This window comes from Protopterus annectens, chromosome 7.part0 (genome assembly GCF_019279795.1).
Source record: "Protopterus annectens isolate FY-2018-M chromosome 7.part0, PAN1.0, whole genome shotgun sequence".
Lineage (NCBI taxonomy): Eukaryota > Metazoa > Chordata > Ceratodontiformes > Protopteridae > Protopterus > Protopterus annectens.
In genome coordinates, this window is record NC_056739.1 from 1140348843 (window position 1) to 1140376174 (window position 27332).

At 41.1% G+C, this 27332-nt stretch overlaps 1 protein-coding gene across 1 annotated transcript in view; it reads right to left on the reverse strand.

Moving 5' to 3' along the window:
- Positions 1-27332, reverse strand: part of BLM (BLM RecQ like helicase) — a 1689823-nt gene that overhangs the window by 1230170 nt on the left and 432321 nt on the right. Inside the window, exon 7 of the mRNA XM_044077719.1 lies at positions 2437-3254. Within this exon, the coding sequence (XP_043933654.1) occupies positions 2437-3254 (818 nt within the window). The remainder of the gene's footprint in view (positions 1-2436; positions 3255-27332) is intronic.

Consider the following 27332-nt stretch of genomic DNA (forward strand, 5'->3'; position numbering starts at 1 on the left):
CTGATAATGTAACCCTGGAAACAGCTTCTCCCATTTTGGGTCCTGAAAAGGAGATGAAAAGCTGTTCAGATTTACAGATAGGTTTGGCCCGGTCTATGTAAAATCTTAATTGTCTATGTACATCTAAGGTGTGAAGGCAAAACTCTCCTCTATTCGCAAAATTTGGAAAAAAAAAACACTGGTAGATCAATGGACTGGTTAATAGAGAATTCAGAAACAAATTTGGGAAGAAAAGATGGGTTCGTCCAAAGTGACACTGTGTATCTTTTGGCTTTTCCCGGTTAGGGGTCGCCACAGCAGAACTCCGGGGTCCGTTAATGATTGGTAGTTGATTTTTACGTGCCAAGTTACCAGCCCTGATGCTCTGTCTTTATGAAAAAAACAGATAGGGCTTCTTGATACACAATGCCAGTCACTCAAACTCTTCTGGCAGAGGTAATGACTACCAGGAACAAAGATTTCCAAGACAAAAACTTTAGGTCACACTTAGCAACAGGCTCAAAGGGCTTTTGAGTCAAAGACTGAAAGACTAAAGTGTGTTCCATAGTTCTACGGGTTGTCTGAGAGGAAGCCTGAGATGCAAGGTCCCTTTGACGAAAGCCTTACAGAAGCGTAAAGAGATGAGGGGTGCCATCTATACCATTGTGGAAATTACTGCTAGATGCACTCATACTGTAGAGGCAGAGGCTCCGTTATCAAAAAACTTAGCCAAGTATTGAAGCACTGAAGTAACTGGAGCCGAATACGGGTCTAGCATGTTATCCTTGGACCAAATGGAAAATCTTTTCCATTTATCCTAATAAAGTCTTCTGGTGGATGGTTTGTGAGAGCCCAGAATGATGTCTCGAACAGGTGAGGAGAGAATAGTCTGCCTGGTGACTAGCAGAAGTGGAGAAACCAAGCTGTCAGCTTGAGAGTGGACAGGTTCAGGTGACAACCCCTGGGGGTGAGTGATCAGAACTGGTAGAGGGTCCAGAATCCATGGCAGGTATACTAGGTGAGCCTGAAGAAGGGGAATCAAACTTGTCGAGGCCAGAGTGGGGCTATGAGGATCACCTTGCATCTCAGCCCAACAGCTTTCTTTAGGAATTGTGGGTCAGACAACCCATACGCTGAATCAGATGAAAACAGACCTATCTAAACATTCTACTGAAGGGAGAGAAAAGTACATTTTCACTTCTGATTAGCTAATAAAGATTCAGTAGCTAATCATAAACATTCAAGGGTAAAAGACTGAACCAAAGTTTGTTTAGTAGTAATAAAACTGTCCTGAAAATGACAGAAAATATCAAGAATAATTAATTTAAGCCCATCTGTGAAAAAAGGAAACTTTTAGTATCTAAATTGTAAGAGGCAATGGAGCAATTTCTTGGAATCAGAAAGATCAAGATTAGGCTTTACAAACAGCACTGTTTCTAATTAGCTTAGATATACAGTTAAAGAATTTTCAACATGTATAAGACATTACAGATGATCAAAACGACTTGTAAAAAAAATACTAGAGAAGCCATCAGGGATCGGGACATTTGCTTACTAACTGCAATGGAACTGTTGGTCTTCTCCAAGATAATGTTACACTCCTACATTTTCACTAAATATAAAGTGGGGGACTGAGAACACTCAGAGCTTTTAGCAAGATAATAAGCCTCCAGCAAGGAAAGGTGTACATTTAGTGAGAACATCTATGTTATAAAAAAAAAAAAAAAAAATCCTGTTGCCTACTTTCTGGATAGTCACTGTGAAAGCTTTCCAGATTAGTCAAATTTGTATGTACCTCTGACCAGGGGTGTAGCTAGCTAATCTGGTGCCCTGTGTTATTCCTCTCTCTAGCTACCCCTCCCCAACTTTAGGCTGAAAAACAAAGTAGTCACATACTTGAAGACAATATTGTTTGGGGGGGGCTCTCAATTTTTAACATTGGTGCAAACAGTTTGGCAAAAGTTATACTACACTAACTCCTGAAACATTTCAATCCTAACTGCAAAATCAGTACAGGCATTCAGAAATACTGGTACAGAAATGAATGCTAGTACTACACTGCCAACCGATTAGCATCTGGCAATTGCATTAGTTAACACCTTTGCTCCCACGGCAGTTGCCCCTTCTCCCCACCCCTGATATGCCACTACCTCTTAGAGCAGTTAAATTTCTAAGCGTAGGTCATTTTTAACTATTACATAACCCTAATTCAGACTTTTGAAGACTGCTATCAGCTATCAAATCTATCACACATCTAAATTTCCCAAACCAATGTTAAGCAAATAATAAACAAAATACATAAATTAGAAGAGTACTCTAAGCAGTCAAGGATTAAGTCTCCAATGTTTCTACTTTCACAATACTAAATCATGAATATCTGTACTATACTACATGAACAAATTAAAATTGCTAGAGAAAATGTCCCTTCTATTTTAAGCAAGCAATAAACCACCTTACCCTTAAGTGTATTACATGAAGTGTTAGATGCCACAGACAAAGATTTAGAGGTAGAAGACTGAAAAAGATCTAGTTTTCCACTAGCAGCTGAAGCTGCATTTTTTTCAAGTGATTTGCTTGGACCACCTTCTTTTATTGGCTGATACTGTTTATTTGATGTCAGTTCATTTGGCTTTAAGCATGGAGTTGAAGTATAATCATTTTCATCAAAGTCATCAAGCTCAAAGTCATCAATATCATACTGGTCCACTTCATCATTAATTAGTACATCAAGACCATCAGGGTAGTTTATACGGGTAGTCTGTGACTTCATAATGGTACTTGTTAGAGGTTTAGATAGTGAACAGCCAAACTCTCTGCCATCTGTCCTTGGAGTACTGTACAGACAGTCATTAAAGGAACCAGACTTTGGCTGAACAACTACAGATGGTTTATTACCATTACTGTTTACTAATAATTCTCTGTGGATCCCTGCACCAACCGGCGTATCTAAATTGATGAAAGATGGTAAATCTCTCTTCACTGAGGCTTCTGGTGTCTGGAATGATGATTTCAACCCTGACGAATCACTTATAGTAATCTCATGGAGGAAGTTACTTCTAGAGTCCGCTGGTGAAGCAACACACAAATTCTTATAACTGAATGGCCTGCTAGGCAATATGTCAGGGCATGACTCACTTCGCTGAAAAGAATGCAAGGAGGAAAGAGATGGAATGGAATCCACAGAAATATTCTGGTCAAAACTAGAAACCGTTTGAAAAGTTTCATTTTTTCCACTTTTATTCATATTCATTTCATTTTTCTTGGAAAATTTTCTCCTGAAAAATAGAAACATGAGAAAGTAAATGTACAAAACATACAGTGGCTTTTACAGAGTAATGCTCTTGTAAGAAAAAATGCTTCATAGACATGTTCTCTCACCTAAAGCTATAAGCACAATACTTACAACGGTAGTTTACACTGAGATGGGAATGCAAAGTAATCTAATTTTACAGTATTTATTAGCTTAAAAATCCAGCCATAATGCTGAAGGCAATACAGTCAAACCGGGCAAACTAAACTTTGACATAAGCAGAACAGTGTTATCACAATCAGTTCTTATTCAAATCAAACAAGTCTGGTCTTACCTTTTTGAAGGCTGATTTCCTTCTTCTAAAGTTACTCCAAATCAAATGGAATCACCAAACTTGTCTAAAGATTTCCTTTCTGTGTAACAATACACCAACAAGTGATGGACTTGCATAAATGACAGTTATATTAACTGATGGGAGCAGCTGATCTATGAAGATATTTTCCTTAATGGTTCCTACCAATGGATTTCCTATTTCTACCACTTGGACTTCATAATCCATTTTAGAAGTTCATGGGCTCGGGAACAAACATGCAGCCATGGCATCACACTCAGTAATTTAAAACAATTATATAATCTTGCTAATTCTTCACATCAACCATGTTTGCTCCTAGCCATTTATGTGCACCTTCCTGCAAATAAAGAGCGAGCAACCAAGACTTGGCATCCCTACTAACCACAAATTGTATACAGATAAAAACCTGACCAACACCTGAAGTTGGATGGAAGGGCTTCCCATACCAAGATGAGTCTACTCAGATATACTTTCATAAGACTATCAATACAACCATGCATTCTCCTTGATGGGCCCTATGAAAGGTTCAATTCCCAAGCAGTAATCTAGCAGTCTGGACGTAGCCAGAAGACTATATAAGAACACAGCTCAGACGACAAGAGTTCTAAAGTCTCAATGAAGAGACCCCCCCACACACACACACACACACACATCCCAGAAATGGAGGTTAACTGGAGAAAACGAATACGGCAGATTAAATGGGTATGTTGACAATGTCTGCAAGAACACACTCTGAAATAAACACTGGAAGCAAGTAATCCTTGAGTGGAGCCAGCTGTAACAAAACAATGGCCAGTGGACAAACTTCTTAATGATGAAAAGACAATGATGGCAAATAATTCAGACTTACAAAATTAATAACTATAAGCATCAACTATTCAACTGAAACAGTCCAATATGACCATTCAGGAACCCCTGCGCAGAAGTACACCCTCACAGAGTGGAAGCATCTCCCAACCTAATTTTTGCCGCTGCAAAGAAACAGAAAGAACAAACAAGTTAAGAGATAAAATGAAGACCATTGGGAAAAGGGACTAAAGTGGGAAAAATTAGCCAAGAAAAGGACTGAAAAAGGTGCCACGTCTCTGGGCCTGAAGCTCCAAGATCATATAAAGGTGGAACTACTGGGAAAATACATTTGCTAAACGATAACCAACTCAAAGAAAAGGATAAAAAAATGGATAACTAGGGCATATAAAATATTGTAATGATAATTTTAAGAATCAAAAAAGTTTAGAAAGGAATAGAAAAGGAAGCTGGAAAGAATTTATCAAAGAGCAATGGAAATCATCTGTATAGCTTAAGAGTACATAAACTGCAGACCGTTCATGACTTTTACTTGGAAGTCTCTCAATATTTTTATACCTCAAGCAGCGTTCAGTGAAATTTTCCTCAGGTAGATTGCAAATGCTTGAAGTGTGATGGGAAAGAGATAATTAGAAACATGCACTCTGGTAATGTAAAGAGTTGGCATATTTTAAAAATTCTATACAGTGTGATTTGTCAAAATTGTGGGGGGGAGAACATTGTCACAACTAAGAAAATTATTCTTGAGAGCTGAGACGTATGCTCTGAACTGCTTAGTAAAGCCTTTAAAATGTTTAATGCCAATAGCTGCCAAAAAGCAAACACTAGAAAATCACAATCTAATAAACCAACTGTAATTGAAATACTGAACACTGGCAAAAAGAGGTAAAAGAATCGGAGGTGGGATCCTTAGAAAGAGCAAACAGAAGAGAGAAAATTACATAGCATACCTCTGAAGTGTACCTCATTACGAGGAACGTTCCTCATTTGGGGTCTTAAAATGTTAATGTTCCTCGAAGTTCCAAATTGAAAGGGTCTGTCACACATTTAATGTTAGGATTTTTTAACTGATATTCATGATAAATAAAAATGAATCTTATTAATTTATTAAAAGATCTTTTTTATGAGTAAAAGCAGCATATTTTAACCATCCTATGAGCTTCCTAGTTGAAGTTGTTAGTAAGCCATGAGTATGCGTTCCACATTTTGCCCATTTGTTCCACATTATGAAGGCTAGTGTTCCTCATTTTGGAGATGGAAGGTTGAGAGCTATGTTGCATAGTTCATTGGTTAGTACTAGGCTATCGGCCCCAGGGCCTATACAAGCATAACAATTCCCTGGCTATTTCTTCCCACAATAATTTACTTCCCTAGACCCCTGTCTAGCAGGGCGACTGATGTGATCCCTGGGGTGAATTTCTTATCTCCCATCCAATCGTCAAGGTTCCTTTTGAAGAGGGCCAAAGAGGCGCTCTGCTTTACATGTGTTGGCAGTCTATTCCAGAGCCTGCAGAGTCTCTGGGTCAGGAACCTATCCTTCCAGCATGTTTTGTTCATTGTGATGACAAGGTTTAGATCCTTGGAGCGTGTGGCTCTGTGGGATTGGGATTTCTTTACGTGTAGTATGTCCAACAGCTCTGGGTTTGACATGGCTTTGTATGTTAAGCAGAGATCGCCTCTGAGAAGACGATACGAGTTTTTTAGACAGTCAGCATAGGGCATCTGCTTTAGGCCTGTGATTCTTTTAATGAGGTATTTCTGCAACCTTTCCAGTTGTTGCAGATGTCTCGAGAGGTGCATACCAAACGGGACATTGCATTCTATAATGGGCCTAATGAGAGATGTGTACTGTGGGACAATGACCTCCTTTTTTCTGAATGAAAAGCCCTTAGTGATGAGGTGTGCCACATAGCAGGATTTCCTGACTGTTGTGGCGATGTGCTTACCGAAGATGAGACCACTGTCCACCTGTGTCCCTAAGTCTCTTATCACACTTTCGGTGTTTAGTGTATTGCCATTTATGTGGTAATTCACGGGTACATGTTTTTTCCTAAAGGGGATAACTATATATTTCTTGGCACTGACCTTGATCTCATGGCTCTGGCACCAAGCATCTGTTTCTGTAAGGCCCTTTTGTAGAATATCCACACCATTTGGGGATTCAATAATGGCTCCCAGTTTGCAGCCAAACAAGAGTGGTCACAAAACTGAACCCTGAGGTACTCCACTTGTCTGGAGCTGGATTTGGAGTCTGCTACTTTTACAGTGTGGATTTTGTCGGTAAGCCAGTTGGCAGCCCATCGAGTGACGTAGGGATTAATGCCCAGCTTAGTAAGTTTATCTATGATTCCAGAGTGGGGGATGGTGTCAAAGGCCTTGGCGAGGTCCAGATAAGCTGTGTGGACCACCTTACCCTCGTCCACAGCTCTGGAGACGGATTCGAAGAAGTCAATCATGTTCAGGAGAAAAGATCGGTCCTTCAAGAACCCAAACAGGATGGGGTCCAGTGTTTGAAGGTTGCCAATGTTGTTGTTTAAAAGTTCCATGATAATACCTTCCATGGCCTTGCAGATCAGGCTTGTCAGACTGATGGGATGGGTAGTTCCCAGGATCCAAGGTGGAGTTGATGTAGTAGGAGCAAGTGGGGAAGTTCTATCCAGTTTAATCGCTTAAGGGATAGGCAGTGGTGAGACTTATAGGTTTGGTTAGTAGCGAATCTGGCCACCTTATTGTAGGTAGTTTCTAGTTTGCTGAGGAGTGAGGTGTTCAGATTTGTGAGTATGTGACAGCTGTATAATAGATTAGGAAGAGGAAATGCATGCGAGAGAGTGATTTTAGCGGTTTAAGTATTTTTTATTGCAGTAAAGGAGTCCTAGTTTCTGGTGTGTCTTTTTGATGCAATTGGTCACATGTAGATCGAACTTAAGTTGGCTATCTATTATAACTCCTAGCAGTTTTGTGTTAGGTTTGACTGATAGTTGTGTTGTTGCTAGACAGTATAATAAAAGTAGATTTGAGATTGGAAAGGTTCTTGGGGGAGAGAGTAAGAGCTTAGTTTTCTTAGGGTTGAGAATAAGTTTATTGTCACTGAGCCAGGTCTCTATGGTGTTGGATGAATTCTGGGTAATGGAGTGGGGGGGGTCAGAGGGATTGTCAGCAATGGTGATAACAGTAGAGTCATCTGCATATTGTATAAGCGATGACTGGGGGCAAGAGGTTTGTAGTAGATTAGTAAAAATATTAAAGAGTAGTGGCCAGAGGATAGATCCTTGGGGGACTCCCATTTCCACTGTGATACTTAATGCCATTCTGTTGTAGCTTGGAGCAGATCTGAGCATTGCCATTTAGATTCTTGACATAGTTATAGAATGCCTTGTGATTGTCTTAAGAATCTTTGGCAATTTTATTTTCGTAACTAGCTTTGGAGGATTTTATGAGGGATCTCCGCTTCTTACTGAGGCTGGTGAGGGAGTTTTTTGCATCCTGTGATTTTCCTCTTTTCTGCAACAGTTTCTTCCTTTTGTTGTAAAGTTTGTTTATGGCAGGGGGCCACCAGATTGGCTTGCTTTTTTTGGAGGAGAGCATCTTGGTTCTATTTGGGATGGCATGATTCATGCAGGAGTGGATGTGCTTGTACAGTGCCTTAGTGTAGGATTCAGCAGTCGAACTTTCAATTCCCGTCTGCATGGGTGTCATGAAGTTTGTCACTTCTGACTTGAGTAGCATGAAGATGGCTTTGAAGAAGTTTTTTTACAGAGGTTTCCTTACTGGAGGGTGGGGGAGGGATGTGGATGTCAAGGGTGATTAGCTTATGGTCAGACATGACCAAGGGGGTGACCATAGGTGTGGAGCATCGATTTCCCACGTTGGTAATGACCAGGTCTAGGATATTGGGGCTCCTGGTGGGACACTATGGATTAGCTGATCCAGGGCAATGGAATTTATGAATTCCAAAAACCGTTGGGCAAAGGTGTTGGTACACGAGTTTTCCCAGTTAATGGCAGGGTAGTTGAAATCACCCAGTATTAGGGTGTTTGGTTGTATCTTAATATTTTCCAGTATGTTTAGAAAGGTGTAGGGAGAATATTGGGGTATGGTATCTGTAGCAATCTACAATTTGGATTGCAGTCTTACCTAGTGTTAGTTGCACCTGGAGAGTTTCAGACGCATTGTGTTGGGCAACTAAGCCTGGTGGTGTGAATATCCTTGGTGAATATGGACACTCCTCCACTTTTAGTGTTTCTGTCTTGGTTTGGTGGCCAAAAAGTGTGGTAAGAAATGTAGCCTGGTATTGCAGGGGTGCTCTCTGGAGCCTTGAACCAGGTCTCAGTTACTGCACAGATACAGATGTCCTCCATTTTTAGGAGTGCCTCGAGAGAGTGCATTTTGAGGTTTAGACTTCTAGCACTGAGTAGCATTACCTTCAGATTTTGCATGCTTGTACCTTTTACGGTGGTGGTTTTGTCCTTTGAACTTTGCCTAAAAAAGGCACTATAGGGGTGGTAAGAGCCTTATAGCCAGTAACCTAAATCCCAGGGGGGACAGGTGCAGACCATCTCTGGCAAAGCACCGTGGTCTACTGATCATGTCATCTAAGGCAGACAGATACTGGATCCCCTTTGAATGACACCAGAAACTTAGCCAATTGTTGAAGTCAATCATTTTGTCCTTATTATGTGGTGGTATTGTGGGTGAAAGCAGGATGCTACTCAGGGCTAGGGTCACACCTGTCTGGGCCGCATGATCCGCGAGCTCTTCCATGTCTCTTTTCATGTAGTCCAGGGATGTATGTCAAGTCATTCATTCCAACATGGACAATGACAGAGTCATATTTGTACTTGTTGTGGAGTGACTTGAGTGCATGTGTTATGTGGCGGATCCTGGCACCGGACAGGCAGCTGACTGTAATTTTCTCCTAGTTCAGCCTGGTGAGTGGGACATCAGTGTGCCTGACTATAGAGTCACCTAGGACTAGTGTTGGGTACGTTGTCTTGTCTTGGGGGCTGTGTGGCACACTGGTGCTGTGAGCTATGTGGCACTTTGGTTGTGATTGGTGTTTGCTTGCGTTTCAGCTTCTGAGGTCCTAGTTGCTTGGGCAATTTACTGTTAAGGGCCTCCGCATATGAGGGTTTTGTGTTGCTATGTGAGGGTGTTGGTGGTGGGGGTTTAGAAGGGTTGCGTGTTGCTGTTAACCTTCTCCTCTTGACTGTCTAGCACAATCTTGGGTGGAAAGAGCTTTGCTCCCAGTTTGGCTATGTAAGTGCATCTCTCGCAGGTTGTAGTGTTGGGTGGTAAGAGGAGAGGGTTGTCTGTGTACATGAGGCAATTGCTGCATTGCCCCAGTATGCCCAGATTCACCAGGTGGACAGGAGAAATCACCAGAAGCAGAACCTTGGACATGCCTGGGTTGGTGCTTTTTTTTTTTTTTTTTTGTAAAGTACAAGAGCTGTTTTCCCTTACCTTAGCAAGGTACTTTTGCAATTATAGACTGTTTAGTGCCTACGATTAATTTCTCCTCATTAACAAGGAGTGTTGAGTGCTTGTATCAGTTTAAGACTTCCTAGTGCTTTCCAGCAGGTTTTAGAGCAAGTGCTAGTTACAGGGATGCTTAAAGGTAAGATGAAAAAAATGGTTTATCCTAAAAACTGCAGTGTGCACTAGAGGAGCTGGATATAAAAATAGGTAACTTAAGTTTTACCTGTCTAAAAAGTTAAGTTTTAGTGGAGAGTCACTAAAAACAGCAAGATAGATTGAAAGGGGGTGGTCACTTTTGTATTCTGGTATTATGAAATACAGTAGGATGGCCAATAAATTTAAATAGTTGAAGGGGAGTGATTTCACAAAATGATAATTTTGCGCATACTCTCACAACCCAGTAAAAGCAGACAAGAAATGAAATATATGGTCAAATTAATATGAGGGGCAGGCAACTACAAAGACAGTGGTGTTTAATTAAATGGAATTTGTTGGAACAATACATGGAGAACAACATTCAGGAGGTGGAGTAAATTAAAAAAAATATGTAATGGAATAAATATGTTAAAAAAGAAACATATATACTGTATAAAAACATTACTTTGGCTTTTTTATACTAATGTAATATGTGCCTGTGCCACCATTTTAGATGTGATTTATTAAATATGTTTATAAAAAATGCATTCAACATCAACAAACCAGCAAAACTTAGTGGATATTTAACTGCCCCTTCCATAAAGGAAAAAAAACATTTATGTTTGGAAGACTAATGGAAAGCTACCCAGCAGCTTTTAGCCCCCTAACTACTAAGGAACAAGCTGGCAGAATCAAGTAAATAAGCCCAGACCAAAACACCAAAGTCAAAGCCACTAATAGCCAATGCATAGGCAATACAGAAAATCTGTCATTCTTAATCCAAGATATCTCTAGTAGATGTAAGCTAGCTCTCCTACAACAAGATTAAATTACCTTGCTTGACCTATACAATAAGATGTACAAATAATGAGAGTATCGCTAATTAAAAAAAATAAATAAAAAATAAAGGCCACCCAAGGCAGAAATGGTGAAAATACAACCTCCCCATTCCCGCCATCCTGCTGCAATAAGAAAAACAACAGAACCACCATCCCACCAAAGAATGGTCAATAAGCCAGCTTACAATGCCACAGATGCAGAAGAGGGCAGGGTAAGTGGCAAAGAGATTTTCAGTGTAAACTGCTAAGACAGTGAAGCCTGAAGTAAAAATGAGACACTGTATGAGCAACCACTCTCTGCAACGGAACCCTCACCTCTAAGGTGAACAGAATGAAAGGGTTCTAAACATAAAAGGTGATCCAGATGAAGCAATGCTCAATGGTCAAAAAAAAACTGAAGGGCTGCCTTAATTTAGAATTGTAAAGATCACCTCATCCTGAGAGGCCCCGTCCTGTAAGGGGAAGAAGTGACAAATCAAAATGGAGCACAGTGCTGAGCTATCCACTCAATAGCATACATCCACTGAAAGCAAAAGCACAGGTCACAAAGTGAAGAAAAATGACAATCATTTACATGACACATTTGCTGAGTAAAAATCCTTAACAGTTCTAGGATACATTGCCCTTAATCTGCTTTCAACTTCTCAAGTCAACTATTCTTCTAAATTTAGACAAGAAATACAAACAGTTATACATTAAGTCAACAACCTAAACTGTCAATCTACACACTACCAACTCATAAGTTAACAAACTTAATTCAATAAAATGAATAATCTACTAATCAACAAACAAAATCAGTTGAAGCTCACGTTACGTTTTGATGCAAAACTTCCATCCAGCTAAGTTTGTGAAATCAAAACCAGTGAAGTGTCAATATCTAATGTAGACCGTGTCTGGGGTCCTGGAATAGATACTTTCTTATGAAGCTTCTTGAATATCAAGAGTTTGCTTATTACCAGACATGGTAGTTGTCAAGGCTACTTAATCCCCACTCACTATCCATAAAATATCATGGTAAGTGGGAAAAGCAAATCAAGAAGGCTTCACCCCAGGGTGTGGGTGGATGACAAATTCTGGTAACTACTGAAAGAATGGTACCACTCCGAAAAGTAGGCCAGAAAAATCTGACCTGCATCTTAACTTCACTAAATGTCAAAGTATATCTTAAAATTTTAGGTTTCTCTGCAGAATGAGAAGGAAGAGTAGAGAAACCACCTTATATTTTCTTATGTTCTAGCAATGTTACAAGATATGTTTCTCACAGCCTACAAAATTATATTAAATAAGGCTCAAAATGCACAGAATTCATTTACAGTTTTCATCTCCCAAACAATTATGCACAGGAAAGATTACAGGAAAATTCTTAAATAATAAGCTGGCAGTTATTTCAGTGGATTACGGCTTTGAGCAGTTAATCATCAGTTTTCTGTACCAAAGATGAAATACTTGATTCCTTCCACCTGCATCTGTAAACTGTGCAACTCTGAGCAAGTCACTAATAACCAGACTGCGCTCTCCAGTCACCAGTGAAAAGGAATGCTTGTGGCCAAATGTGCTTCCCAGTTAAATGCTTAAAATAAAAATGAAATATTCATACCAAGACTGCAGAAAAAAAGTAAGAACTAAGCATCACAGTGCCACTGCAAAGTTATCAAGAGTGACTATTCATTTCAGTTGTTAAAAGATAGCTGAAGTAAATAAGGGAACTGCAGTTCTGCATCCAAGCCACGCTGTAATAATCAAAGCTTAAGACTACAACCCCATGTGCTGGCCAGTGTCGAATGCTGAAGATTCTTGGCAGAGGATGGTTATCTCCATTTAGACTCCAATACAGATGTGAATCCTGCAGCAATGATCTTTATGATTTGCTCTTCTTGTCCCAAATCTCATTTAATTTTTATCACTATGTTGGAAAAGTCAGTCATTCAATGCCAAAGACTTATTAAACTACACTTAAGTTGCACTTACCATAACAATAGATTTTCTAATTCCTTACTGCTGCAGTAGCCTTTGGCTCACTGGGTTTTATCCAGCCCAGGATACAGCTGGCTAGTCTTCAAAAAGCTCTCGCACCCTCCCACATTTACACACTGACTGCTGACTGACTAGCCCCTTGGAGGGAAATTAGCAATCAAGAGTGTAGACAACTTCAGGACTTTCTTGCCCAAACAAAAACAAAGCCCAATCATCCTGAAATCCCAAAAAGATGTATACATATAACTTTTCATCCCAAGAGTTAACTATATACAGTAGGAGGAAGGTGGAGAGTGGGTGCAGCTACTGTGGCAGTGAAGAATTTTAAAGTCTACTGTTACGGTAAGTGTAACTCGCACAACTGTATATTCTCATTGCTGCACTAACATCAGGTTAATTGGGTTTATTATCACAGCTTAACCAACCTGGGGACTTCCAAGATGGTTACACAACGAGTAACTGCTTAATCTCAGCTCCCCCAATGTGAAAAACTCAGAAAAACTAGCCATGGAATTTGTCTTTTTTGGGAAAGTTTCAAATACTAGCTAGTAAGTGCATTGCCTGGATGCCAGTAAAGAAATTTATAGAACCTGAAAGAAAATCAACCACAAAAGGTGAGAAGACATTGGCATGGAAGAATCCTGTAATGTACAGGAAAAAGTCTTTCAAGCTCCAGCTTTGGTGCAAGACATGACTTCCAGTAACTCAGAGGGGAAAAAAGTCAAATGTGCTCTGAGCTGATTAAAATAAAATGAAGCACTGAAGGTGTATATCAACTCGTACAAAAGGTTGGAAAAAAATGAGGCTTTAAATGGATTTTCAGAACTGCTGATAAAACTGCAACAAGCGATTAAAATAAAGAAAAAGTTGGCTGAGCATGAGACTCCTCAAGAAGAGGTGCTTCAAAAATGGTAGAATTCGAGGACATAGCAAGTGCAAAAACCTGAGATTTTCTACTGTACCAGAAAAACTAGAAGAAATGGACTGTATTAATTTTATACAAGTAAACATAGATAAGAAACTGGGCTAATATTCCACAGTAGGAGTTAACTGAAAAGGCACATAAGTGTGTATGCTCCAAACTTGGCCACACGAAAGCAGTCAAAACCTGTATTAGTAAAGATGCAGTCCTACCAGCAGAAGTTAATTCTGACAAAACTGTGACAGAACAGCAAATTACTAAAAGTTGGAGATAGAGTATTTGTGGAAAATGATTACTCACTGTACATCAGGGCAAAAGTAGAGCCAACGTATTGCAGTAATTATGTAAAAGAAGCAAGTGTGAGATTCTGGAAGATCAAAGTAATATTTTATGCAAAAAAAGTCCAATGAAGGAAATAAACTTTTGTCCAACAAAAAGTGAACTTTTAAACAGAAGGGCACTGTGCTTCTTATTCTTCTGATAATAAAGCTCAAAGGAGGACACTGCAGTGAAACATTTTCCAATGTTCCAAAAGTATGAGAGAGGGAGAGAGAGAAAAACACAGGACTCTACTAGAATAACTTGGAGTACGTTGGAAATTAACCAAAGACTGGAGCTGGGAAATTAAATAAACAGAAAGAAAACCTGTAACTCTGAGATTAATAAACAAACATGGGATTATAAATCAATCACATTTGTGAAACATGGCTAAAGAAAAAATGGAACTAATTCATGCCATTAACGTTTGTAATGAACATTACGGGGGGGGGGGGTAATCAAACAATGTTTGTTCTTAAAATAATTTTTATGGAATATTTCATGGCACAAACATCATGTTATAGAGTAATGCATTTTCAGTTACTGTGTGTTATACGGATACTAAAGTAAAAGTGCATCCCTTTTTTCTTATTTCTTTCTTTTTTTAGTTTTAAGAAATGTAGGCATTGCAATGTAAAAGGAGAAGAAAGTATGCACAAAAGCATATTTAAGACAATAAGCCGTTACCTTCGCTTGTTGAGCTGGGGGGTGGGGTATAAAAGTATACAGATCATGATACAAGTAGAGTTGATACGAGTTTTCTTACTTTTGCATAAGGGAATGACTGGATTAAGGCCCTTGGCTTCATCTAACAAGTAGAAAAAGGTAAATAAGTTAAGACTGAATGCAATGAAAAGTTTTCCTTTAGCAAATAAATGTTTACAGCGTAACATGAATGTCCTATAGCTGAAGGTAATTATGTATCCAGTTATGTTTCAATGGTGACAAGCTGATAAAGAGGGCACTACTTTAAGGTTGTAAGTTAATGTTTCCTGAAAGAATTCAAGTTGTTCTATATCTGTGAAACGAATAATGACAAGACAAAACCAGACAGCACTTAGTGCAAGTAGAAGTACAGGCTGTACCATGCATCTTAGTATGCATAACCTTATAATTAAAGCCTCTGAGTGCAGATGTCAATCTAGGACACTTTTTCCTATTAGGAGGGTTAAACTTCATTATTTCAAGATCTGCACAGTTAACAGGTTATGGGAGCATTCTGGGGTGCACTTGTTTTTTTTTGTTTGGGGGGTTTCAGTAAATCAAACGTCTTGCAAGATGTGATATAGGTTCAAATGGACATGATGAGAAACTATAAAAAAGATCAACTTGCCAAACACTAGTGCATGCATGTAACAAAATCTGAAAACAGAAATTTTAAAAAGCTATTACACATAATAGTTAGGAATACGTTAATCATAATGGCAACACTTTCCATATTATCTTGGAATGTGAATGGTGTCACATGTATAAAACAAAAATGAAAGAACAGTGAACTATATTAAGAAATGCAGAACGCAAATAGCAAAGCTACAGGAGCTGCTTTTGGAAAGAAGTAACCATATGAATTTGATAAAAAAAAAATTTTTCAGGATGTCTATTCAGTGGAATATTAGGGACAAAGGAAAAAGACTGTACTTGTATTAATTGCTAGAGGAGCTCCAAAAGTGGTAGGAGAGAGAGAGATAAGAATGACAGATTTGTGGTAGTAAGGAGTTTATGGCAAGGGAGGAGGATTAATGACGGCACATATTTACATTCTACCTACAACTACTACAATGGAGCTTAAGAAAATTCTGCTAAGCTTTCAGCAGGGAATGTTACTTCCAGGTGGGGACTGGAATTTGATTTGCAACAGTGAGAATATATCTAGGGACTTAGAAGGGAAAATACAAAAGAAGGTAGATTTTGGCTTATGAAAATATTTGCAATGGAAGATGTGAATTCAGTGGTAGGAACTCAGAGAATTTACATAATAAACTAATTTTTATAAACAGTTTAAAATACACTGTTGTACCCATATCCAAGTTTGTTTGTGATAGCATTTCATATCTTTTAAGTTGGTTTATGGTAGCATTTCACTCCAGACACTCCCTTAACTTTACTTTTCCATTAGGAGGACAGAACAGTTGTGTAACATCTTACCATAACCATAGATGTTCTTCTCTTCTATGTTGCAGTATTTTTACACATGGGTTGTATTCCACCCAATGACCAGACGTGTGGCCTGTAAACAAAAGCTTAGAGCCACTGCCTGTACATGGGACATCATATGTAGGCACAGACAATGTCCGCTATAAAAGGGATGTCCGCACATACCATCTTCAGAATAAGAAAGTCCCATGAGGAAGGAAATCCAAAAAGGAGCCTAGGGAGATCATCCTAGGAAAGGGCAAACTGTAGGGAGGAAGGCGAGAGGTATAAAATACTGCAACATAGAGAAGGACATCTATGGTTTTGGTAAGATTTTACACAACTATTCTATGTCCTTATATTCAATGGTGCAGCATTCTTTACATATGGGAGAGTGCAAAAGCTGAAAGAGGATCCAGAGAGGAGGACAGAGAAGGGGCAACTAAGAAGAAACATTTTCCAAGAAACCATGCAGAACTGCCCTAGCAAATCCTGCCCTGGATCTAGAGATAGTGTGCAATTTGTAATGTTTCATAAAGGTGTGAACAGATGACCAAGGTCGCAGCTTAAAAGATGGAATGAGCAAACTGACCTAAGTGGAACAGGTTTTGACAGATGCTGATAACTTTCCATGGAATTCATACCAAAACACAATAGTCTTCAAGGTCCATGTAGAAATAGTTTGTTTGGACACAGGTAAATCCAGAGCCCTGGGATGAAATGACACAAAAAGTTGGTCAGACTTATGTACATCTAAGGTATGTAAAATCTTCTCACTAGAGAAAGGAGGTGAAGGGAAACAGGCAGACAATTGGATGGACTGATTTAAGACCGAATTCATTCACCACTTTTGACATGAAGGTAGGGTTAGTTCTCAGAGATGCTCTGTCCTTATGGAAGGCCAGAAAGGGGGCAAAGCCATCAATGCCAGAATTTCAGAAATCCTTCTAGTAGATGTTAAGTCTACAAGACTTTCTACTTTCCATGTGCAAAACTTTACAGAGGCAAAAGCTGCTGGTTCAAAAGGGGTCTGGGTACGTTTTTCCAACACACAGCTGAGATCCCAAGGAGGAGGAACTGGTTTGCTGGGGGGGGAGGTCTTTAGTGTAGGACACCTTTTAGAAAAAGCTTAACATCTAACCTGGATGCTAAAGGGGGAGTCAAAAGCAAGCAGATAGACAAGGCAGAACAATGAACTTTGAGGTTAGAGGACCAGTGTTGAGCAACTCACACATGTAAGAAAGTTCTAGGGGAATGCTCGCACCAAAGGAATCCACTTTCCTTTTCTGGCACCAAATGGAAAATCTTCTCCATTTGGAAACATAAGGTTTTCTAGCAGGGGGTTTCTTAGTCTCCTGCAAAACCCTAAGCACGTTCTTAGAGTATAGGTGCCTGAAATAGATCAAAAGTTTGTCACCCACAAGGTCAGCTGTAGAGTAGGTAAGTGTGGGTGAATCAATGATCTCTTGTCCCGAGTAAACAGGTCCATCCAGTGAGGTAGCTTGTAGTGATGACCCTTGGCTAACTGCAGAAGAGGTAACCAGTGCTGTCTTTGCCAAAAGGAAGCCACTAGCAAGATTTTGGGTTTGTCCTGTATAATTTTCAACAGGAATTTCTGAATTAAGGGGAAGGGGAGGAATGCATAGAGAAACATCCCATTCCATGAGAATGAAAGAGCGTCCACTTTCCACACTTGAGGGTGAGGGGCCCTGGCATAAAAGTGAGGAAGTTGTCTGTTCACAGGGGAGGAAAAAAGGTCCAGTTCTGGAGTACCCCACCTGTGAACTAGATACAGGAACACATCCCTGTAGAGCATCTACTCATGAGATTGTGTCATGGATCTGCTTAGTGTGTTTGCCACAGAGTTCTGTGCTGAGGGAAGGTACACAGCATGCACAGTAACTTTGTATACAGCAGCCAATTCCCAAGCTTTGATGGGCAAGTGACAGAGAAAAGAAGATTTTGTGCCCCTCTGCTTATGTACTGTGAGATCTTTAGGGGTCCTGGCAAGAACAGACTGTGAAAGGTCTGTAAAGCTAGAATTAAAGCCCTCATTTCCATGACGTTATATCCCCTCCTTTGAGAAGAGGACCAAAGACTTTGAACTTTCTTGGAAGCAAAGGTTGCACCCCAACCAAAGTCTGAGGCATTTGTGAAGAGTTGCTGAGCTGGTTGAGGAACCTGAAGAGGTAGGCCAAGGTTCTGTTCTAGTTGCTGCATCCATCAACCTAACCCTGCTTTCAGGCAGGGAAGAAGGGGAACTGTAACATCCAAGGGATGAGCATACTGGGACCAAACTGTCTTTAGAAACCACCGGAACTTTCTCATGTGTAGCTTTGCAAAGGGCAGCATAGGAATAGTAGAGGCCATTAACCACAGTAATCTTAAACTCTTTAGCTGTGATGGAAGGAAGAGACACGAGTCTCCATGAATGTCCTGAGATAAGTTGCTTTCTCCACAGGAAGAACATCCATCATCAAATCTGTGTGGAACCTGCACCTCAGGGATAAAAGATCCCGACTTGGTGAGAGGCATGACTTTTTGAGATTTAATGTGATGCCCAGCACCTGCAAAAGGGAATGGCTAGGTTCAGATTTTGGGTTAAGAGGTCTGGGTTGCTGGCCAGAAACAGCAGATCATCTAAATATGGGTACACAAAGTCCTTTCGGCCTTAAATAGGCAATCCTCTTCCTTGTTGGTCTGGAGGGACAGACTGAATGAAGCCTTGATTGTAAAGTTGATCCAGTATCAAGGGAAACAGATGCAGTTGACCGGAGGGAGGTTGACTTATTCCCCAAAAAGGGGGTAGGGTCTTCCAAGTCAAAGTATCCATTTTGGATAACTGAAATCACCCAGGAGTCCTAAATGATCTCTATCCAAGCTGGAAGGGAAAGGGGAGGCGAAGGGACAAAAGGGTATGACTTGGAAGAGGGAGCATATTATCAAAGAGGACTTTGGGATGAAAAGGATGCTGAGGAGGGGCAACAGCAGCAGCTGTAGAAGTAACAGCCTTGGTCTGTGGGTGTCTCCTGGAAGACTTTTGTGGTCTAGTTCCAGAAGGAACAGAAATGAGGAACGAGCAGGTTTCATGAAAAAAGGAGTCTTGGCAGGGAATTTCTTATGAAATTTTGGAACTGGTGAAACCAGGAAGCATTTCAGATCCTGGAGTTCCTTACCTTTTTCCTGCAGTAATTCAAATAACTCCACAGCTGCTTTGCCAAACAGGAAGGAATTGTCCAGAGGAGCATCAATCAATTTTGCCTTGATGTCATCAGGAAGTGCCTGGAGACGTAACCAGGAATATCTTCTGAGAACATAAGCTGATGCTCTGGCAGAGTCCTCAACTGCATCGTAACTACACTTAGGAGTGCTAGCTACCTGGGAGGAGGCTGATAAGAGAGAAAGGACCAGAGACTTAGCCTCTGAGTCAGTTAATGGGGCAAGAGCCTGGGTAGCCTGACTTAGCAAAGCTAGAGCATACCTAGACGTGTGTGTCTGGTAATAAATTTCCCTGACAGCAAAGGCAGAAGAGGTATATACCTTCTTGCCTAACCTTTTCAAAAATTTACTTTCCTCATCAGAAGGAAGCTATTTGGTACAGGGAGATAACCATAAGGACTTATTACAAGTAACAGAAACCACAGCAGGGTCAGCTGTGGAGAATTTAAAAAGAAACTTGCAATCCTCGGGGACCTTATAGAAATTATCAGGTCTCTTTGGGGCAGGGGCTTGGGAGTCGGGGGTCTTAGATGCTGCTTTAAAAACATCTAAAAAAGCTTGCAGTACTGGAAGAACTGCTGAAGGAGCAGGGGACTCGAGCTGAAGCTCATAGCTCTTTTGTTCTTCTGAGATTTGAGAAGAATCCCATTTGTACTCCCTCATCTTAGTAGTTTCCCCAAAGGTAAGGTCTTCCATGGGTGAATCCCCCCATTAGACTCTTCTTCTGGGGAGCAATTTCCAGTGGAGAAGGAATTTGGTTGGAGTATGCCAACGAGTCTTCATCAGATGAAGACTCCTCAAAGTTAGTGTCATGAATATGGAGTTCTGCAGGCTGTCCTAAAGAAAGGCCTTGAGACCCTGATGGCTGCACTGGAGAAGAGACAAAGGCCGGGCCAGCTATGGGAGAAACCAAAGCAGGAAGCCTCAAAGCCATCAAGGCCTTAAGACCCTATGAAAAAACATCCCAATCTGACATAAGGGTAGAAGGAGTGGAAACATGCCTACTCTTTTGCTCTTTTTCACATGCTTATCCTGTTGGGGAGAGAGATGGCGGACGCAGGGCTAACATCCAACAGTTCTTTGGACAAAGAAGCTAGAACATTTAAAGTCTTCTGCAATAACTAGTCTCGGTTCCCCCAAGTCATCCAAACTTAACATCTGCATAGCCTCAGACTAGGATCCACACTCCTGACTGCTTCCATCCCAGCAGCGGGCTCTACCTCCGGCTGCACCACCATATTTTCATCAACCTCAAGGGGTACATCAGAGAGAGTAGGTGCAGCTAATGACCTTCCTCTTTATACATGGCTCAGCAACAGTTGTGGAACCTTCCATAGCGTCACTAGCCAGACGTTTGAGTTTTTGGTTTTCTAAGTATAGATTCAAGGCCGACAGACAATTGCACATTGTTTTGGGAACAAAGGCCAGACAAATAGAGCAAGATCAGTGGTCGTGACTATGCCCTAAGCAAAACAAACATGCCTCGTAATTATCTTTATGTGGAATTTGCCTTCCACACACCTACACTTGCCCTTCCCGGATGAGATTAAAAGAACAAAAGGCAGTAGCAACATGTTAAATCCCCTGTGGGGTACTTATGTGAAACTGCAAGATGAACTAACGGGATCCAACGGTAGACCGAATGTACGAGTCAACCTTTCCAAATGGAGGTGAAAATGTTCTGAAGATGTTACATACGGATGTCCCTTTTATGGCTGACGTTGCCTGTGCCCAAGTGTAACGTCCGACATACATGAATTGGTTTGAAGCCTTTGTATACATGTCGGACGTCAGGTCACTGGGGGGAATATAATCCATATGGTAAAGAATACTGTAACACTGACTAGGACACTGGATTATTCATCTAGTGACAGTGGGTATTTACCTGGTCTTTCTGAGCTGGGAATCAGACCAAAGGGCTCCAAGTTTTTTTTTTTTTTGCACTTTTCTTAAATACTGTGACTGTACTTTAGCAGTTTCAAAAAAAATGTATTGTCTGCTGCTGCTTTAAGTAGTTAATTGCATTGTATTACATTGTATCTGGTAGTTGTAGGTAGTTTGTGTGGTCTTGCTACACTTGGGCTCCAAAACCAGCAATTCTACATGAAAATTGTGTTTTTCTTCATTTCTGTAGCAGAAGTGTGCTGATCTAACTTGTCTTGAGTTGTGGATTGCAGGTGGAAGGCTAACTGTGCACTTTCTGATTGTTATTCAACTTCAAACCAGTTTCTTTTTTCTCATATTTAAGCGTTGCATTTCAGCAGTGCTGCTCTTTGCATAGCGATGGTTAGCTATTCTCTGTATAGACGCAAAAGCCTACAAGCTGAGTTTTCTATAAACAGCTAAGTGAAACCCTTCCAAGCTTTTCTGCTGCTTTATGAGCAACTCAGTTGCACACTGAGCAGTACTGCCTTATCAACCCTACCCTACAAAGTATAGGTCCCTCTTGTAGTCTGTGCTACCAGCACAGTCCTGTCAAATTAACCAATTTCCCCTCCCTAATAAAACACACAGTAAAAGTTCTGTGCTAAATTTAACCGATGCACTATTAAGCGTCGGTATATTTTTGCTTCTAAATACATTGGTTCAAGATTTAACTATCCTGAAATGTCATCGGTTAGCAAGCAGACTACCAGAATTCACAAAAAATGCAAGAAAAAAAGACAGACCGTCTAGATCCAAAACCAATAACGAAGCTTTTCCTAAGCCAGTCGACAGTTCGCCGTTACTCAGTGAGGCGCTTTCGCATACACTGATGCCCGCTATTTTTGAGCTGCTGGCCTCTACCGAGACCCATTCGGAGTCCAGTATGCCACAAGATTCACAAAGTTTTGAACCCGCGGATAGGTTCATAGGTTCATAGGTTCATAGGTTAGTACTAGGCTAACTGCCCTTGTGAGCCATTTTTTTAAGCCCAGCCATATCCCTGTGAGATTCAAACCCTGTAGCTTGTGTTTGTAAGGCAAACACCTTAACCATTAGGCCACCCTCCCTCTCCCTTGGATGAGTCCGGAGCCGCTGAGCAGGCACCGACTTCTGAGGGTGTTTTCAGGCCTCAACATCTGTATAGTAAACAGACGCCATCAGCAAAAACAAGGCCAAAACCTCCTTGTACGTCTAAAAAACTGACACATGAACCACGTGCTCAGCCTCCTATGCCTAAAAAACAAATGATCAAAATGGCTGAGGGTTTAATTACCTTGATCAGGGGTTCCCAACGCCCCCCCCCCAAGAGGCCAGATCAGGTTTCCATTTCTTCTGATCAGGAATTTTCTATCCCACCTTATGAGGATTCTGATGCAGAGGAATTCATCCCTTCTGCTTCTCCTCCTGAGGATTTTTCTTTTGGAGAGACTTTGCATACTTTAAGAGAACATTTTCATTGGGAGAGTCAGAACTTTTCAGAATCCAAAAAAAGGCTTAGGGATTTTTTTCTTCTTCCTCAGCATAGGCCTTTGGCTATACCACTTGTATTAGACATTGTTGATGTTTTCTCAGAATCCAGCATGGCTCCTGATTCCGTGCCTCCGTCTTGTAGTAAGCCAGACGGATATTACAGGGTTCCTGGCTCCCACAAATTTATTTTCAAAAATCCTGCTGCTGACCCTGAAACTATTTCTCAGGGTCCCAAGGGTGTTAAGGCTTCTTCAGCCAAAAATCCTACCCCTTCAGATAGAGACTCCAGGGCGCTGGATAGATGGGGTAAGAAGGTTTATACATATGCAACCCTGGTAATCAGGGCTTTAAACTGCCAATTGCATGTACTTAAATATCAACAGTATGTTATGGGCTTACTGAAACAGAAAATGACGATGATGATTTCTGATTGTGTGGAAAATAAAGAGTTACAGGATTTACTGCATTCAGAAGAACAGGCTGGAAAGCATACTTTGCAATGTGGTTTTGATTCCTTAAAGGCCTCTTGCATGGCTGCCATAACTGGATCTGTGATAAGAAGGCATGCTTGGCTCAAGGAGCAAAATCTGCCTGATCATGTTAAAGCTAAATTATTGGATGCTCCTTTACAGCAGGACAGTCTGTTTGGTAATAAGACAGAAGAGGTTTTAAAAAAGACTGAAGACAAAGCTAAATCTATGCAAACTGTAAAAGATTTATTGCAAGTGCAGCCACCTAGGTTCAGTAGGCACTGGCCTATTAAGAACTGGTCCTTTCCAGTGTCCAACAGAGCCTCTCAGGCCAAACCCAGATGCTCCAAAGGCTCCAGATTTCAGTCACAAGGATGTTACAGAACAAAACAATGGGGTGCCTCCACCTCCAAATCATGAGGTAGCAAAGCATCACCCTACAGTAAACAGTCTCAATGACTTTCCTCTGCCATCTCCAAGCACTCATCTTTTGGCAGCCCCTTTGGGGGGAAAACTAGCACTTCATGCTCAAAATTGGCATCTAATTACCCAGGACAAGTGGGTCTTAATTATAGTATCCCAGGGGTACAGATTTCATTTCCACATGTTGCCAATTCCAAACGGATGGCCAGATATGCCACCAAATCAGTGGGCAGAGGCCCAGAAACAAGTCATGTCCCTCATGGATATGGGAGCTATTCAACCAGTACCAGAAAAGGAAAAAGGACAAAGGTTTTATTCAAGACTTTTCCTGGTACCCAGAAAAGACAAATCATTTGCTTCCCACAAGTAATACAATTAACTTTTACGGACATTGGTAAGGAGCAAGAAAAAGTTTCCCCAACGGGGTACTTCGCTTTAGTTTGAAGACTTCAGTTCTAAAACTCGAAAATGAAAATTTCAGGAGTCGGCCGACCGGCACTTGCGAACTGCTTCTGCTTCGGGCATCGCTCGGCAAGAAAGATGGATTAAAATGGCATTGGCTGCATGTTTTATACCCCTGACGTCATGGAAGAGGCGACAGCAACCGACACAGGACCCAAGACTTTGTTATTCAGGCCATCTGAAGGCAACCTGCCAGCAGACTACCCAAATGTAATGACTGCAACAGTGAAACATGAAGAACATCTAATGCATTGGTCATGGGGGAATCCATTGCGAGACATTTGGACATTCCACTCACCAGACTGGATAAGGAGCTGTTTACAGTTAGCGTCTGTCAGATGCCAGGATTCATCAAGTCACTCAAGCACTTCAGTCACTCAACCTCAAGTACTGGTATGATTCCGTTATAGTCCATGTGGGGGGTGAATGGCTCGAGACATACGTCAATGGACTATGAATAGAGATGACAGCTGTCAGACTGTGTGTCGCAGGCAGGTACAAGCCTAGCCGTACGCTTCATGCTATTAACTCAAATGCTATGGAGCAACTGGTCACTTCTCCTACGAGGAGAGATAATATACTTGACCTGATTATCACAAACATGGGGTCCAAATGCTCCGCACCGGACATAAACCCCTCACTAGTAAGATTTTATTTATCTGGATACATATCCGCTTTCAGTAGAGGCCCGAGGAGAAAAGCTCCAATACACATAGAAGTACATAATTAAATTGCAAAATTCAAAGTATTGTTACAACAAGAGAATATATATACATATGCAGGAATGAAAATTTACATAGATGTTATATAAGACAAAAGGACAGACAGGAATTTATACACACACATTTTTTTTCACACAGATACTGGAAAATAGACTGAAATCAGAGATTTTCCTTATTACTAAAAGGAAAGAAATTTTTAGAGATCTGCAATTAGGGAAATAGTTATGAGATATGTAGTTAGTCAGGTTCACGACTGATCACGTTGGATGTACATATCCCACCCCCACCCCCAGAACAAAAGACTACAGTGAAAAATTTTTCAAAAGCTGACTTTACACTCCTTAAGTCAGAAATGATATCCTTTAAGCCTACTGGGTTAATGGAAACCACATCCCAAAATGCTGAATCCTACACAACAGCCTTCTACGGACATCTCCAAGAATGCATGGATCAAGCAATCCCAACTAAAACCAAGACCCTCTCCACCAAGGGAAAACGCCCGGTTTGGTGGACCCCGGCTATAAACAAACTGTACAACAAAAGAAGGAAGCTACTGCAGGACAAAGCCAAATCCCACAAGGGAAAGGCTTCCCTGATCAGCACAAGTAAAAAACTACGTTCTCTCATAAAAACATCAAAAGCCAACTTTGAGAGAAAGATTGCTAAGGATACCAAAGACAATCACAAGGCCTTCTTCAATTATGTCAGAACCTTGGGAGGAAATTCTCAGATATGCTCTGAGTTGGTACACAACGACAAAAAATTCACTGACCCTACCGACATTGCCAATATTCTGGCAGATAGGTTCAGTGCAAATTTCTCCCCTCCCTCACCACCCAAAGATGTAGTAATTATCCCTGCTGAATGTAACCTACCTGTCATCTCAGACATACAGGTGAAATCAGCACTCAACAAAGCAAAAAACACAGCATCTATGGGACCCGATGGTATCCCCGGTTGCGTGTTACGTGAACTTCAAGATGAACTAAACCCGCACCTAAAAACGCTATTCAATCTTAGCCTCACTACAGGATATGTACCTGAACACTAGCGCACAGCAACAGTGGTCCCACTCCACAAAGGGGGAAATTCTACTGACCCTGGTAACTACCGCCCCATAAGTCTGACCAGCCTGGTCTGCAAGGCTATGGAAAGAATCATCATGGAACTCATAAATGGCGATATTGGAGATCTGCAGACCCTTGATCCCACCCAGTTCGGTTTTGTAAAAGGCAGATCCTGCCTCTTAAACCTGGTTGACTTCTTCGAGACAGTCACTAGTGCCATCGACGAGGGCAAGGCTGTCCACACTGCCTACTTGGACATGGCTAAAGCCTTTGACACGATACACACTCTGGCATCATAGACAAGCTCAGCAGCCTAAATGTAAATCCATATGTCACAAGATGGGTAGCAAACTGGCTAAAAAACAGAACCCATAAGGTCAAAATTGCTGGAGCCATGTCAGACTCAAAACCAGTCACGAGTGGTGTCCCACAGGGCTCAGTCTTGGGACCACTCTTATTCGGCATTTACTTCTCAGATGCGAAAGCAAATATGGGAGGATTATGGCTGACAAAGTTTGCAGATGACTGCAAACTGGGTGCCATAGTTGATTCACACATCCTACAGAAAGGTCTCACTGAAACGGACAACTGGTGCCGGAATCATGGCCTCAAACTTAACGCCAAAAAATGTATAGTCATCCCCTTTGGGAAAAACAAAGTACCCACAAATTATCACATAGACAATAACCCACTGAGTACGGAAGAAATAATCAGAGACCTGGGGACTCAAGTCGATAGTGACCTCTCCTTTGACAACCATGTTGCCAAAGTGGTCAGAAAGACATTCTACCTTGCCCATCTCATCATGAAGGGATTCTCATCCAGATCAAAGGAGGTCATTGTACCTCTATATTCCTCCCTTGTCAGGCCCATGATTGAATATAATGCTCCATTTGGGATGTATCTCACCCGGCACATGCAACAACTGGAAAGACCCCAGAAGTACCTCACCAAGAGGATCATGGGTCTCAAACATGTGCCTTATCCAGCTAGATTAAAGAAACTCCAGCTCTATTCAGTAGCATACCGCCTGCTCAGAGGTGATTTGTGCCTAACATATAGGGCCATGTCCAACCAAGAACTGATGGACATGCTCCATCTCAAAAAATCCAGATCCACCAGAACCACGCGAGCTAAAGATTTCAACCTCTGCACAAATATGAATAAAACATGCTGGAGGGATAGATTCATAACACAGAGGTTACCCATACTCTGGAACAAAATCCCAGTTCATGTGAGACAGAGCCCTTCATTGGCACTATTCAAGAAAAATCTCGATGCATGGATGGGAGATCGTAAGTTTACCCCGGGAGTCACCTCAGTGTCACTACTAGAGAGGCGCAACTATATAATACGGGGTGGCGTAAGCCACATCATTGTTGGCTAGGC